The 16,056-nt window shown below is 42.9% G+C and overlaps 1 protein-coding gene across 6 annotated transcripts in view; it reads left to right on the top strand.

The window, feature by feature from the left end:
* Positions 1 to 16,056, top strand: part of ARHGAP6 (Rho GTPase activating protein 6) — a 517,050-nt gene that overhangs the window by 405,227 nt on the left and 95,767 nt on the right. For all 6 annotated transcript variants that reach the window (XM_059680028.1, XM_059680029.1, XM_059680030.1 and 3 more), the window contains exon 2: positions 1,058 to 1,217. In XM_059680028.1, the coding sequence (XP_059536011.1) occupies positions 1,058 to 1,217 (160 nt within the window). The remainder of the gene's footprint in view (positions 1 to 1,057; positions 1,218 to 16,056) is intronic.

A 16,056-nucleotide genomic window follows, 5' to 3' on the forward strand; every position in this document is an offset into this window, starting at 1 on the left:
TCACAAGTATATATTACATTTTATAAATATACTGGATTATATTTTTTAAAGGAAACATTTTTTTAATGATGACTTTTATTTTTTTAATATACTTTTTATTGATTTTTTTACAGAGAGGAAGGGAGAGGAATAGAGAGTTAGAAACATCGATGAGAGAGAAACATCGATCAGCTGCCTCCTGCACACCCCCTTCTCGGGATGTGCCCGCAACCAAGGTACATGCCCTTGATCGGAATCAAACCTGGGACCCTTCAGTCTGCAGGCCGATGCTCTGTCCACCGAGCCAAACCGGTTAGGGCTAGATTATATTATTATATAATGTTATTATATTACTAAATATTATATCAGATAAGGTCATGAGGTTGGCACAGTCGCTGGTACACAGTGGGCTACCAGTACATATTGACCCTTCTATATCAGTGGTTCTCAACCTGTGGGTCGCAACCCCTTTGGCGGTCGAACGACCCTTTCACAGGGGTCGCCTAAGACCATCCTGCAGATCAGATATTTACATGACGATTCAAACAGTAGCAATATGACAGTTATGAAGTAGCAACGAAAATAATTTTATGGTTGGGTCACAACAGGAGGAACTGTATTTAAAGGGCCAGAAGGTTGAGAACCACTGCTCTTTATCTTAGTGGACATGATGGCAATTAGCAGCAGTTTTTCCTTTTACTGAGATACAAAACCAGAACGTTTCCATGTGATCCAATTAAAGAGAGGAAATAAGGGGACATATGTAATACTTTCAACAATAAAGATTTAAAGCCCTAGCTGGTGTGGCTCAGTGGATAGAACATCTTCCTGCGATCTGAAGGGTCGCAGGTTCGATTCCGGTCAAGGGCACATGCCTGGGTTTGGGGATTGATCCCGAGTAGGGGGTGTGCAGGAGGCAGCCGATCCAGGATTCTCTCTCATCATGGATGTTTCTCTCTCTCCCTCTCCCTTCCTCTCTGAAATCCAGAAGAATCTATTTAGAAAATAAGATGGATAAGTAAAGCCTGTGAGATGTAGGCGGCCTGTGTAACTCTTGCTGTTTCTCCTGGGTCTGCAGGGTGACTTCACCTGGAACAGCATGTCGGGCCGCAGCGTTCGGCTACGGTCAGTTCCCATCCAGAGCCTCTCCGAGCTGGAGCGAGCCAGGTTGCAGGAAGTAGCTTTTTATCAGTTGCAGCAGGACTGTGACCTGAGCTGTCAGATCACCATTCCCAAAGGTAAGGCCCTGTCTGTTCTTCCATCCGGGACACTGCGAGTCCGACATCCGCTCAGCCAGAGCCACAGCGTGCAAAGTCAGCTCACAGCTGCTGTCACACAGGAAGGAAACCGCAGCTTCTTAGTCCTTGGCTGGCATTCCTGTCCATGTTAAAAGCCACTGGGCTCCATCCCCAGTCAGGAGTGTGCGGGAGGCAGCCGATCAATGGTTCTCTCATCCTTGATGTTTCTCTCTCTCTCTCCCTGTCCCTTGCTCTCTGAAATCAATAATTTTTTTTTTTTTTAAAAAAAAGGAGAGCCGTGCATATCTTAACAGTCCACATGGCTTCAGAACAAGCAGTTAGAACAGTGGTTCTCAACCTTCCTAATGCCGCGACCCTTTCATACAGTTCCTCATGTTGTGGTGACCCCCACCCATAAAATTATTTTCGTTGCTACTTCATAACTGTCATGTTGCTACAAGATTGCTTTGGAGGATTTCAGTGTCTTCAGAAATTCTTTGTTTTCTTTTACTAGGGCTTGAGGGGACGGATCATGAATATTTATTTATAAAATAATTCATATCACACAGAGAGAGAGAGACAGATATATCTGGCAAAACTTAGTTGTCACAGCTTGGAGAAGGATGCCACTGACATGTACTGGGTAGAAGCCAGGATGCTGCCAAACACAGGCCAGCCCCCCACCGCAAGCACTGTCAGGCCCAAGTGCCAAGTGCAGGTGTTGAGCAGACTGGCTATATGCAGGGATATGTACTCACAGTCTATCAGTAACCATGCTGGCAGCCCTAGCCGGTGTGGCTCAGTGGATAGAGCATTGGCCGGCAGACTGAAGGGTCCCGGGTTTGATTCCCGGTCAGGGCACATGCCTGGGTTGTGGGCTCGATCCTCAGTGGGGGGCCTGCAGGAGGCAGTCGATCAATGGTTCTCTCTCATCATTGATGCTTCTCTCTCTCTCTCTCTCTCTCTCTCTCTCTCTCTCTCTCTCTCTCTCTCCCTCCCTCTCCCCCTCCCTCTCTGAAATCAATAAAAATGCATTTTAAAAAATAACCATGCTAGCAGTATGGTTTTCTTGGCTCATCTGTGGCTCACGAAAAGGACACTGACTTAGACATCTTAAAAATAGGTTTTGAGGATTGTCCCCTCACTCCCTGCAACTGTGAGCTTGGTCAGTGCACCTCTGCAGTAAAAGGCTCCGTTTTGTTGACTAGAACCGTGGTCGGCAAACTGCGCCTCGCAAGCCACATGCGGCTCTTTGGCCCCTTGAGTGTGGCTCTTCCACAAAATACCACACGTGGGCATGCACATACAGTGCGATTGAAACTTCCTGGCCCATGCGCAGAAGTCGGTATTTTGTGAAAGAGCCACACTCAAGGGGCCAAAGAGCCGCATGTGGCTCGCAAGCCGCAGTTTGCCGGCCACTGGACTAGAAAGAGTAGCACAGAAACACTGACCTCACAGTTTTCACTGGATGGGGACTCCTACGGCCACTTTTATTCTTCAAGCTGGAGGTCTGAGAGTTCAGGAGAAGGAAGAGGTAGATGAGGGCAAGGGGCTGGGGGGACGCACATCTCACTGACTCCCTTCCTGCCCCCTGGGCTTCCTCGGCACGTGCTGCTTGCCACCGCAACCACAGCCAGCTCCTTCCAGGAGGAAACCCCTGCCCCTGCTAGATCTTTTCATGTTCATCTAACACGAAGAGATCCTCAGCTCAATGAAGAAATAAAGCCCTTGGACAATTGATGGCGAATGAGTACTCATCACTGTCCGGATGGTTACTGCTTCTCCCGAGGGCAGACTCACCCTGCCTCACCTTACCTTGGTGGCTTGCAGGTGGAAATGAGGCCTGTCTTCTCCTCCCCGTTAACTCACAAGGTGGCCCAAGTGGGGCCTGAAGAGTCCGAAAGGGTGTCCCAAAATTCACGCAAGATTTGAATTTTGCGTGAGCATTAATAACAACAACAACAAAAAATGAAAGCCTAATTTTACTTGGTTTATTGAATCAGATTCTAATATCTGTTTCCCTTTGATGTCAATCCCTTCAATTTGATAAGCATCACCAAGTACCTATGATGGCCCAGGAGCAGGGACAATGAAGACCAATAAAGACCACAGCTTTGCGTCTGTGCCAGCAAAGCCGTGGAGGCCATTTACCCAAAGTATTATTCCATACATAACCCTATACTGTCTGCTTTATGAATCAATAAAACATTTACAATTTTATTATAAACCTGTGTTTTCTATCGAAATTACTTCTTGCGTGAATTTTGGGACACCCTTTAGCTCCCCTTCACAAGCACAGATGTTCTTTCAGTTCCTTTAAAAAAAAAAAAAGAAACAAAGAAAAAAATGTTGTTGGCAAACCCAATTTGTAGTGGAGGGAATGATGACTCTACAAAGTTTGTGAAACCTACATTGGATGCACACCAGATAAGATATCAGGGAACGAGTATTATTTGTAGCTTTACTTTTAAACCCAGTTAATTTGGCGTTCCTCTTTGTCCCTGCTTTTAAAGAGTCTACTAAATAAATAACCTTTCCCAAACAGACAACTTTATCAAACGTGTCTGCTGGGAGTTCTGTCCGCATTGCTCATTTCTGAGATTATGTACTTCACACTCAGGAAAAGATTCATTCCATCCAGATGCCCAAAATGTTCATGCTATAGCTCCTATAGGAACCACACACACACACACACACACACACACACACACACATACACGCACACACATACACACACATACACACACACGCACATACACACACAGACACACGCACATACATACACATACACACACACATACACATACACACATACACACACATACACACACGCGCGCGCACACACACACAAAATTACTTCCCATTTTTATAGTTTTCTATCAAAATGGGAACTAATGTGTTTGGGTTTTTTTGTGGTTTTAAAAATATTTTTATGGATTTCAGAGAGGAAGGGAGAGGGAGGGAAAGAGAGAAATATCAATGATGAGAGAGAATCATGGATCAGCTGCCTCCTGCACACCCCCTACTGGGGATGGAGTCTGCAACCCGGGCATGTGCCCTTGACTGGAATCGAACCCAGGACCCTTCAGTCTGCAGGCCGAAGCTCTATCCACTGAGCCAAACCAGCCAGGGCGGGAACTAATGTTGTATAAATATTTTCTTATGGAGGAGAAAAGGGATTGTGTGGCAGGATGGAAATGAACAGAGTCACCTGGGATTACTGAGGCGATCGTTTTGCGCAAATGATTCTAGACATTATTTACCAAGAGCCTCCAAATGCATGGAGTGCTATGATGGCAGCTTTGATTGGAGGGTGGCCACTTGGTTCCGTGCAAACCCCCAAGCGGAGGTTCTAAGTAGGGTCAGATTCACTGTGTGAATTATTTACTCAGGAAAATAAATACAGTGGACCTTGCCCTGACCGGTGTGGCTCAGTGGATAGAGCGTTGGCCCGCGGACTGAAGGGTCCCGGGTTCGATTCCGGTCAAGGGCATGTACCTTGGTTGCGGGCACATCCCCAGTGGGGGGTGTGCAGGAGGCGGCTGATCGATGTTTCTCTCTCATCGATGTTTCTAACTCTCCCTCTCCCTTCCTCTCTGTAAAAAAAAATCAATAAAATATATTTTTAAATACAGTGGACCTAGAACCGAAAGAAATGATACCAAGCCCAATGAGATAATGGGTATAATGAAAATGGAAAAATACCTAAGCTCACATTTCAGCTCTTTGCCACTTTAGGATGAGTATAGGGCAGCGATGGCGAACCTATGACATGCATGTCAGAGGTGACACGTGAACTCATTTTTTTGGTTGATTTTTCTTTGCTAAATGGCATTTAAACCTATAAAAATAAATATCAAAAATATAAGTCTTTGTTTTACTATGGTTGCAAATATCAAAAAATTTCTCTATAAGACACGGCACCAGAGTTAAGTTAGGGTTTTTCAAAATGCTGACACGCCGAGCTCAAACGGTCCGCCATCACTGGGCTAGGGATTTGTTTATGGGTGCCTGTTTGAAGACCTCCCTCCGTGAGACCGGTGTCTCCAGGGCGCAGATAAATGATATTATAATATGTTCACCAGCTTCTGGGCTTCACCATAGAGAGGGGGGATCGGAGGTTGAGGGGTTGGGAAATGACTGGGTGATTGCCTAGCATGGACTGCAGGGGTGGGATCCAGAGCACAAGTGGGGACCTTGACTTCCTCTCAAGCTATAGTGATAGGTGCACATCAGTTATATGGTACCGATGCAAGGAAATGAGAAGATGGGCGTATAATTTCACTCCGGATTGCCTCTCCGCTCTCGGTGAAGGTGTAAGCAATTTCACCTGCCAGGAGTGAGGATGGACAGGAGGTACTGAAGGTTTGAACTACTGGAGGGTTTGAGGAAAGAGGCAAGGAAGAGAGGGGAACCGATGGGCCAGCGATGTTGCAGGGTTGCAGGGCGGTCCAAAAGGCTCATTTGAGGTGAGTGTCTGGGAATTTAAATTGCAAAATGAGCATCCTGGCAACTGAACACTACTAAAGCCAAATACACCTTTTTGCAATTCGAATTCCCCAGACCTGGTTAATCAAATCCCTATTAGAGTTGGGATTTTCTAGTTGAGTTCAATGATAGTAGAGAAGCACCTGGCAGTGGCCCAATGATGGCCATGACCTTGTCCCTGGAACCTGTGAACATGTTACCTCACAGGCCAAAGGGAACTTTGCAGATGTGATCAGTTAACGTCCCTGAAATAGTGAGACTATCCCGGATTATCTGGGAGGGCCCACACTGATCACGTGGGTACTTAAAGAAGTGAAACTGTCACAGCTGTAGTCAGCAAGAGAGATGACTGAAAGCAATGTTGCTGGCTTTGAAGATGGAGGAGGGGCCACAGGCCAGAAAATGAAAGCAGCCTCTAGATCAGTGGTTCTCAACCTTCCTACTGCCGCGACCCTTTAATGCAGCTCCTCATGTTGTGGTGACCCCCAATTTCATTGTTACAAATTGAACATAATTAAGCATAGTGATTAATCACAAAACCATATGTAATTATAGATGTGTTTTCCGATGGCCTTAGGCGACCCCTGTGAAAGGGTCGTTCGACCCCCAAAGGGGTCGCGACCCACAGGTTGAGAACCGCTGCTAGAAAAGGCAAGGAAACAGATTCTCCTAGAGCTTCTAGAAAGGACTGCAACCCTGGTGACACCTTGGTTTTAGACCAGTGAGACCCATCTCAGACTTCTGACCTCCAGAAATGTCAGATAATACTAGTAAACTTGAGTTGCTCATGTCACTAAATTTGTGGTCATTTGTTAGAGCAGTGATAGGAAACAAATACAGTGTTCAAGGAAATGATTGGAAACTCAGACCATGGAATCCAAGTTGGATAAAGAAGAGAAGTTGGGAATAAATGTAAAAGACATATTCTTCTTGAATAAAAAGAATCTATAAAATAAATATGTCAATTATGTCGTTAATCATCTATAAACTGAATGTGATTCCAAAACACATACCAACAGAATTTGTTTTTGTGATATCACTAACTTGATCTAAACATCATCTGGGCAAATAATTCTGTGAGAGTAGGAAGGCAAACATATGAAAAAGGTCAAATGAAAACGAACTCTATCCATTTGTTAAAATGTCATAAAACGAAAGCAATTAAAAGAGCATTATACTGCTTCATCATAGGCAGATTAATGGAAGACAACAGTTCCGAAATGAACTAAAATTGCTATGAGAACTCTGACATGATAAATATTGCATTTCTTGTCAGGGAAATGATGGATTATTATTGTATTTGCAATAATGAGACAACCATTGAGGAGAAAAGGCTGGATTCTCCCCTTCCTCACATCTAAGGAAATTGATATAGAAGGATTTGAAGATTTAAAAATGAAACTATAAATGCACCAAAGCCAAACATAGCTGGATATTTAAATATTTTTACATTGGGAAAGTTGCCATCCAGAAAACATAGAGTGATACATTTTACTACATTGAAAAAAAAAAAGAACCATCTTTGTTGCCAACAAATAAATCAATAAATAGAAATGTACAACACATGTGACAAACTAAAGGCTAACTTCTCTACTGTAAAAAAGCTTTGTTACGAATTAATATGAGAAAAAATAATTAAAATATAGACACATTACAGGCAGCTCACAGAAAAAGATATGCCATTAATTTATGAATATTTGAAAAGATGCCCACCCTCATATTCATTAGAGAAATGCAAGCTAAACCACAAGGAAATTTTTTCTTTTATATTAGAATGGCTTCAAAAGTAGGATAATAGCCCAGCCGGGTGTAGCTCAGCGCTAGAGCGTCGACCTAGGAACCAAGAAGTCACCAGTTCGATTCCTGTTCAGGGCATATGCCCAGGTTTTGGGCTTGATCCCCAGTGGGGGGCGTGCAGGAGGCAGCCAATCAATGATTCTCTTTCATCATTGATGTTTCTATCTCTCTCTCCCTCTCCCTTCCTCTCTGAAATCAATAAAAGTATATTTAAAAAGTTATTATAAAAGTAGGATAATATACTTTATGGGAAAACAAACACTCATATACTGTTGGTAGGAGTCTCATACACTTGTTGTGGCAGCAACAAGGCAGTTTGGCAACATAGAACTTTTAAATGGCCCAACAATTCTACTAGTAAGACTGTATCTCACCAATACATATTTGTACTGGTTGAGGTAGGCTAACCACTTTGTGCCTTAACATTATAATCATTTCTTTCTTACTCAGGCACCATCCAGAACAGGTTGGCCGTGGCAGGCAGGACACTAGATCCTGCTCTTCGCAGTTATTCAGGGACCGAGGCTTCTCACCTCTGTGGCTCCTCCCTCCTCTCTTACGTTCAGCCAGGAGACACACAAACTAAAAACTGACAACAGTTCCATAAACCTTAGAAGATGACTGATGAGGTTGATAGGTTACTCCTGCTAAACTTAAGATATTTTGAAAAGGGACTTTCAAAGATGCTACAGAGAATCTAGATACATTTTTAAAAATATATTTTATTGATTTTTTTACAGAGAGGAAGGGAGAGGGATAGAGAGCTAGAAACATCGATGAGAGAGAAACATCGATCAGCTGCCTCCTGCACACCCCCTACTGGGGATGTGCCCGCAACCAAGGTGCATGCCCTTGACCAGAATCGAACCCGGGACCCTTCAGTCCTCAGGCCAACGCTCTATCCACTGAGCCAAACCGATTAGGGCTCTAGATACATTTTTAGTGGTAGAAATCAGGAGGCCCTTGGTGGGAGGGGTCGTATCTAACAATAGAGCGCTTCTTGGGCAACCATGGAATGTTTCTGCCTGGTCAAAGGCTGCTCTTGGCAGAGGCTTTTGGGTCACTCTTTCTGTCTGTAAATGGCCTGATCTTTAACAGTGGAACCGAGAAACAAATGCGGGAGCATGGTCAAGAGATTAAGCAGCACCTCATGGCTTGTATGAAGTCTTAGTTTATTCAAAAAGCATGAGCAGAGCACTATTTATGTATCAGGTAGTATGTTTAGGCTCAATTACTATTACTTTGATAGCATTTTAATACAAATGGTCTAAGGCAGGGAATAGCAAACGGGCCTACTGGCCAAACCCAGGTCCCATCTGTTTTAGTAAATAAAGTCTTGATGAACTACAGCCATGCTCATCCATTTACATGGGGTCCGTGGCTGCTTTCACTTGACAATGGGAGAGTTTAAGAGTTGTGACAGCCCATATGTCTCACAGAGCCTCAGATGTTTAGGATCTGGCCCTTTATAGGAAACATTTGCTGACCTCTGTTCTAAAGTCAAATGAAAGAAAGTGGCATATTTCTGCCACAATCAGCAAAGCAGGTTAGTGTACGCAGTGTGGCTGAATCTCATTATATTGTAAACTAAGTATGTAAAGCCCAGTGGTTCCATGGGAGGGAAATGCATATTCATGTTTTTAATGCTCTTTTTCTCTCTTGCTTTCAGTTAATTTCTGATATCACAATTCAGAAAGGCTTTGTTTATGTATTTTGAAAACAGTATCACAGAATGAGTAATAGCTGATGGTTTAAGAAAATGTGGACAATCGCCTAATAAAAGAGTACCCTGACCCCTCAAAATTGCTCAATTATATGGCTTCCTTATAAAATGGTCCCTCACCATTGTCCCTTAGGCAATGTAAACCCAAGTAAACAACTCAGGGAAATCAAGAAAATGATATTCGTGATGAGCTAACACTGCAGCTGTCTTTGGTTTGTGATTTAAATGTTGATTTTAAAAATAAGGACCACCTGGTGGGCATGGAAATGGAGCTTGGATATTTGTGTAACAGCCCTAGAGAGAAAATAGAATTAACTTATTTCTATGTTCTTCTTGCTGGCAATGTTCAGTTGAAGAGGTGATGTGCTACAATGTGTCTTAAGGCCTTTTTAAAAAATATATTTTATTGATTTTTTTACAGAGAGGAAGGGAGAGGGATAGAGAGTTAGAAACATCGATGAGAGAGAAACATCGATCAGCTGCCTCCTGCACACTCCCTACTGGGGATGTGCCCACAACCAAGGCACATGCCCTTGACCGGAATCAAACCTGGGACCCCTCAGTCCGCAGGCCGATTCTCTATCCACTGAGCCAAACCAGTCAGGGCTAAAGCTTTTTTGTATACATAAAACTGAAGTTGAGCCAGGCCGGCATGGCTCCGTGGTTGAGCATCGACCTGTGAACCAGGAGGTCACAATTCCATTTCCGGTCAAGGGCACATGCCCAGCTTGTGGGCTCAATCCCCAGTCTGAGGCATGCAAGAGGCAGCCGATCCATGATTCTCTCTCATCACTGATGTTTCTGTCTCTCTCTCCCTCTCCCTTCCTCTCTGAAATCAGTTTTCAAAAAGGAAGTTGAAACCTGGATTAAAATCTACAACTCAAATGCATGTAGAAATGCTGGTAGGGAGAAAATAGGGTGATCAAAAAATACGTTAGACCACTGGGCTTAGAGGTCCTCAACTAATGACTCTATTGTGTGAGCTGCAGAACTAGTTGTATCTTCTATGTGTCCACAATGTCCTTTTCTGTGATCTTCCCAGAGACTTGTGACTTCCCAGTGGATAAGGCTATATTTTATTTGTCTTTCAATCTGGAACAGCAGGTAAACTGCCCAATAAACCACTGACCCTTAGCAAATCATTGAGAAAGTGAATGAATGCATGTATGCATGCATGCATATTCTCATTTAAAAGTATGTTTCTTCATTCTTCCCTATCTCTCTAAAGAGCATCGATCACCTATCAATGATCTCCCCCAATACCCTTGTAATGATTTTGAAATAACCTCAATGCTTCCCTATTAGTTCAACCCCTGCCCAGTTTCCAACTGTGGTGGTCTCAGAGGGTTGGTGTGAGCCTTATCTGAGGCAATAACCGTGATGAGCTTAAAACATCTCCCAACATCTTGAATACTCTCAATAAAAGTTGTCTATTACCATTATCATGAATATTATCATCATCACCATCACCATATCACTTTGTCTTATATCTTTCTCCAAAGCTGAGCATTTCATCATTATGCCGCACCTTAACTATAGAAAGCCATAGATCCTCACCTGCTTTGCTCAATTCACAGGTTCACCCTCATTCTGCCCACCACACAATCTACTTTGTTGGAAAAATGTTAAGAAACAAACTCCCAAGGCCCTCTGTTGCCTGCTGATGTCACTATCACGGCCATTTACAGTAGGATTCCATATCAAAGAAGAAATCCAATTTGTTTGCACTTGTTCTGAGAATGCACCACAGATTTAAGTTTATTTACCTTAGAGCAGTAGGTTTCAAACTTCTTGTCCACAATCTAAGGTAAGAAATACATTTGACATCTCAGCCCAGGAAACACAAGAACCAAATGGTGCTTATTTAAAAAAACAAAACAAAATATATTTTATTGCCGAAACCGGTTTGGCTCAGTGGATAGAGCGTCGGCCTGCGGACTGAGGGGTCCCAGGTTCGATTCCGGTCAAGGGCATGTACCTGGGTTGCGGGCATATCCCCAGTAGGAGATGTGCAGGAGGCAGCTGATCGATGTTTCTCTCTCATCAATGTTTCTAACTCTCTCTCTCTCTCTCTCTCTCTCTCTCTCTCTCTCTCTCTCCCTTCCTCTCTGTAAAAAATCAATAAAATATATATTTTTTAAAATAAATAAATAAATAAATATTTTATTGATTTTACTGAGAGGAAGGGAGAGAAATAGAGTCAGAAACATCGATGAGAGAGAAACATTGATCAGCTGCCTCCTACATGCCCCCCACTGGGGATCGAGCCCACAACCACGGTGCATGCCTTTGACCAGAATCGAACCCGGGACCCTTCAGTCCTCTGACTGATGCTCTATCCACGGAGCCAAACTGGCAAGGGCCCAAATGCTGCTTATCTTTATCAGTGATTCACTTGGATACTTTCTATCATTTCTCTCCTGTCATCTTCTATTTGATTCTCTATCATTTTCTAAAATACACTTGTCATGACCCACAGTTTGACTAGCACAGTGTTAGAAGGCAGATGGAATGGAGAAGTGGCAATCAAGAAGAAAAGGACAAAAATGTCAGTATGGAAAGCCTTCGGTGGTTCTTCGCTGTGGCTCTCGGGACCTTGGAAAGGTGGATGGGGCGTTGTTTCCGGAGGGCCACAGGACTGAGCCAGGCTGGACCCCTGGCCTAACCATCTCGTGCCTCCTCTATCTAGAGCAGCGGTTCTCAACCTGTGGGTCGCGCCCCTTTGGCGGTCAAACAACCCTTTCACAGGGGTCGCCTAAGACCATCCTGCAGATCAGATATTTACATGATGATTCATCACAGTAGCAACATGACAGTGATGAAGTCGCAACGAAAATAATTTTATGGTTGGGGGTCACAACATGGGGAACTGTATTTAAAGGCCAGAAGGTTGAGAACCACTGGTCTAATGGAAGCTTCAATGTCATGTCAAGAGTAGTGCACATCACCCTAACCGGTTTGGCTCAGTGGATAGAGCGTTGGCCTGCGGACTGAAAGGTCCCAGGTTTGATTCCGGTCAAGGGCATGTACCTTGGTTGTGGGCACATCCCCAGTGGGAGGTGTGCAGGAGGCGGCTGATCGATGTTCCTCTCTCATTGATGTTTCTAACTCTCTATCCCTTTCCCTTCCTCTCTCTGTGAAAAAAATCAATGAAATATATTTTTAAAAAGAGAGTAGTGCACATCCTTTGTGTTTCTCTCACACTGATATTTCTCTCTGTCTCTCCCTCTCTCTTCCACTCTCTAAAAATCAATGGAAAAATATCCTCGGGTGAGGATTAAAAAAAAAGAAAAGTTGTACACATCCTCAAGGAGTTCCTAGTCAGTCAATAGAGAAAACACAAATAAATGAATTCTATTACAAGAGCTGTGGCTATCACCTAGCCGAGTTACCTGCTTATAGATAAAAGAAACTGCCTCATCTACTTATTCCAGTAAAAGCCGGGAATGACAGAGGTTTCCCTGCAGGTTCCTTTGTAATTTTCTTCTTGGATGCTCTCCTCTGCGCCCCAGGGCTTTATAATGTCAAGGTCTCAAGCGTGTGCTGTGAATGATTCTGTTCTGGTGCCAAGCAGGCAGGCCAAGGCAAGAGTATGTGACTCTTTAATAAGCCATAGGCTTTGTGCCTTCGTATTCACAAACTAGCTCCCTATATGTTCTCAGACAAAATAGGTTTCCATCCAAGATCTTGTCTGTATGGGTCACACTTATAGATCTTTGTTGGAGCAGCAACTAGTATTGCACAAGGCTTTGGCATCCTGAAAGAAACTTTTGTCACTGCAATTTCTGAAATATTCTGGCACCTTTTGAAGATTCCAAGACTACACCATTCCCTCTGTTGGGATTATAGCCCAAAAGAAATTTGATCATTACAAAGAATGTTCCATCCTTAAAATATGAAATAAACAGGGACTTCCATCCTACCTCTTTTTCTTTATTTCCCCTTAGGTGAAACGAAGACAAATAAGTATTCATTTGAGATTAATTATCAAGCGTTATTGTTTTTAAACCTATCAGGCTTTCTAGATAACTTGAAATTCAGCCTTCAAAGTTATGAAAAATTCAATTAGTGTGTATTTATAAAATGTTTACAGATGAAGAAGCTCTGGAAAAGTAGTTTAAGGAGTCTTCAATTCAGATAGGAGGGGCAGCCTGGCCAGTGTGGCTCAGTGGTTGAGCATCAACCTATGAACCAGGAGGTCACGGTTCAATACCCAGTGAGGGCACATGCCCAGGTTGTGGGCTCCATCCTCAGCAGGGGCTGTGCAGGAGGCAGCCAATCCATGAATCTCTCTCATCATTCATGTTTCTCCCTCTCACTTTCTCTCTCTGAAATCAATAAAAAATATATTTACTTTTTTTAAAAGATAGGAGTGGTCAAACTATAGCCCAAAGGCCAAATCCAGCCCACTGCCCATTTTTGTAAATAAAGTTTTATTAAGACACAGCCATACTCATTTCTCATTGTTTCTGTATTGTCTAAGTGCTACAGCCTCTGAGTAGAGTAGTTTCGACACAGACCATATCACCCACAGAGCCAAAAATATTTATTATCTGGACCTTTATAGGAAAAACTTGCTGGCTTCTGATTTAAGAGATTACTATTAATTCAATATAGTAATTTGTAATTATTATTTGTGTAATTGATCAATTATACCTTTCTAGTCATTTCCATTTCTTTGCTATCTTAATTTTATTTTGTAATAATTGGGTGTTATTTTTAATGGTCAGACTTTGTTACTCTCAGATGTTTTATTTTTTTAAAATATATTTTATTGATTTTTTACAGAGAAGAAGGGAGAGGGATAGAGAGTTAGAAACATCGATGAGAGCGAAACATCGATCAGCTGCCTCCTGCACACCCCCTACTGGGGATATGCCCTTGACCGGAATCGAACCTGGGACCCTTGAATCCACAGGCCGACACTCTATCCACTGAGCCAAACCGGTTAGGGCTACTCTCAGATGTTTTAGCATTTATATTATGTGATCAAATATTTTTTCAAAGTGGATAATAAAGTCCCTTGGTGGCACCAAAGAAGTAAGAAGAGTTAATATTTTTATGAGTTGCTTAAACAACTGATGCCGCCATACAGCTAGACTCATCCAGAACTCATTCATCTAGTGTCCTTCCATCTTTCTTCCCCGCTCTCATCAGAGGTCCACTTTGTTCTTTGGTTGCCTTCCTTCATTGTCACAAAATGGCTCCCGCTGCCTCTGTATCACTGTCCCTGTGCAGCATGAAGAGGCAAAAAGCGTAGTGACTCTTCAGCAAGCATCTTCAGTAACAGAGGATTGTCCTGCTGCCTCCCAGCAGACTTCCCTCCCTTCCGGCCAGTCCCCAGGTCAATACTGGCATGCAGGAAGACATCACTGGAATTGGCTTCACCTAAGATCCCTTTCCTGAACTGGGGTGACAAAATAGGGGAAGAACAACTTGGGAGGGGCGGGTGTAGTAGGATAAAGATGGATTTAGATTAGAAACTCTGTGTACATAATAGCAATATCGTCTTCTGCCATTGCCAATAAGCAATGGGGGGGGGACTATTTTTATATCATATTTATTTGATTTAGTGTCTAGTACCGTGTTTTGAATGTGCTGCTCAGGAAATATTTGAGAAATCGAATGGAATGGATTGAAAATTCAATCCTAGCCCAGTCAGTCATAGCTCAAAGAATCACCAAAAATGAAAATGGAAAAGGGAAGAATGAGGAGCCTAATAGTTTTCATCTAATTGCATCACCGGTTCAGTTACTGAATTGGTGAGAGCTCTTTTTATGGGAGCAACTGGCAGAAATTTGGAGGAGTTCCCAAGGCTTAAGTCTCTGATTTAAAGATATATGATTCCCTCATATTTGTTCAGTGTAAAACAATATGTGTCAAAAGAAAGTTGATAAAATTAGCCCCTTACCTAGGTTAAAAATCACATCACGTGTACACTTTGCCTGACTATCTTTTCAACTTGAGCTACAAGTTTTGGCTTTAAAATGAATAATGAAGAAGTTCCCATAATTTGGAATTGAATTTCCTTGAGTTAATAATCCAGGTATTTCTTTGGGAAATATGATTTCTGTCCTTTTGTTCTCCTACCTGCTCTCTTTCCTTTATACTCCAGGAAAGAAATATAGCTTAAGGAAATAACTGGCCATAAACCATTTTTCTTGCTCTGGTATTTGGAAACTTGTCTTTGCAAATACAATGTCTACCTAGACTAAGTGAAAAATACCATTTTCAATTTAAGGGATGTGCAATAAGAGATGCAAATTCAGGCTCCAGCTGGTTTGGCTCGGTGGATAGAGCTTCGACCTGCGGACTGAAGGGTCCTGGGTTTGATTCCGGTCAAGAGCACATGCCCAGGTTGCGAGCTCGATCCCCAGTGGTGGGCATGCAGGAGGCAACTAGTCAGTGGTTCACTCTCATCATTGATGTTTCTCTCTCTCTCTCTCTCTCTCTCTCTCTCTCTCTCTCTCTCTCTCCTTCCTTCCTCTCTGAAATCAATAAGATATATGTTTTTTTAAAAAAGAGAGAGAGAAGCAAATTCTGGAGCCTGGAAGGACCGACTAGCTCCTCACTTAGAAAAAGATAACAACAGGTTTGCCCCCCTAGAATATGACTTTATAGTTATAGCTGTTGGGTTGTTTTTTTACTCATAGCAATTGAATGTGGAAAAAATGACAGCAAGTAAAAGATCCTTCTAGGGCATAATTTGATCATGACCAGTTATTACAGCAAGCAGTGATTACAAAGAGCGCCTGGTTATGGAAAAACCATAGTTGAGCTTTTAAGCCCATGGCATCCAGGCCATGTGACCCGCTTCCCTATCTCACATTT

The sequence above is a fragment of the Myotis daubentonii genome, chromosome X (assembly GCF_963259705.1).
Source record: "Myotis daubentonii chromosome X, mMyoDau2.1, whole genome shotgun sequence".
Classification (NCBI taxonomy): Eukaryota; Metazoa; Chordata; class Mammalia; order Chiroptera; family Vespertilionidae; genus Myotis; species Myotis daubentonii.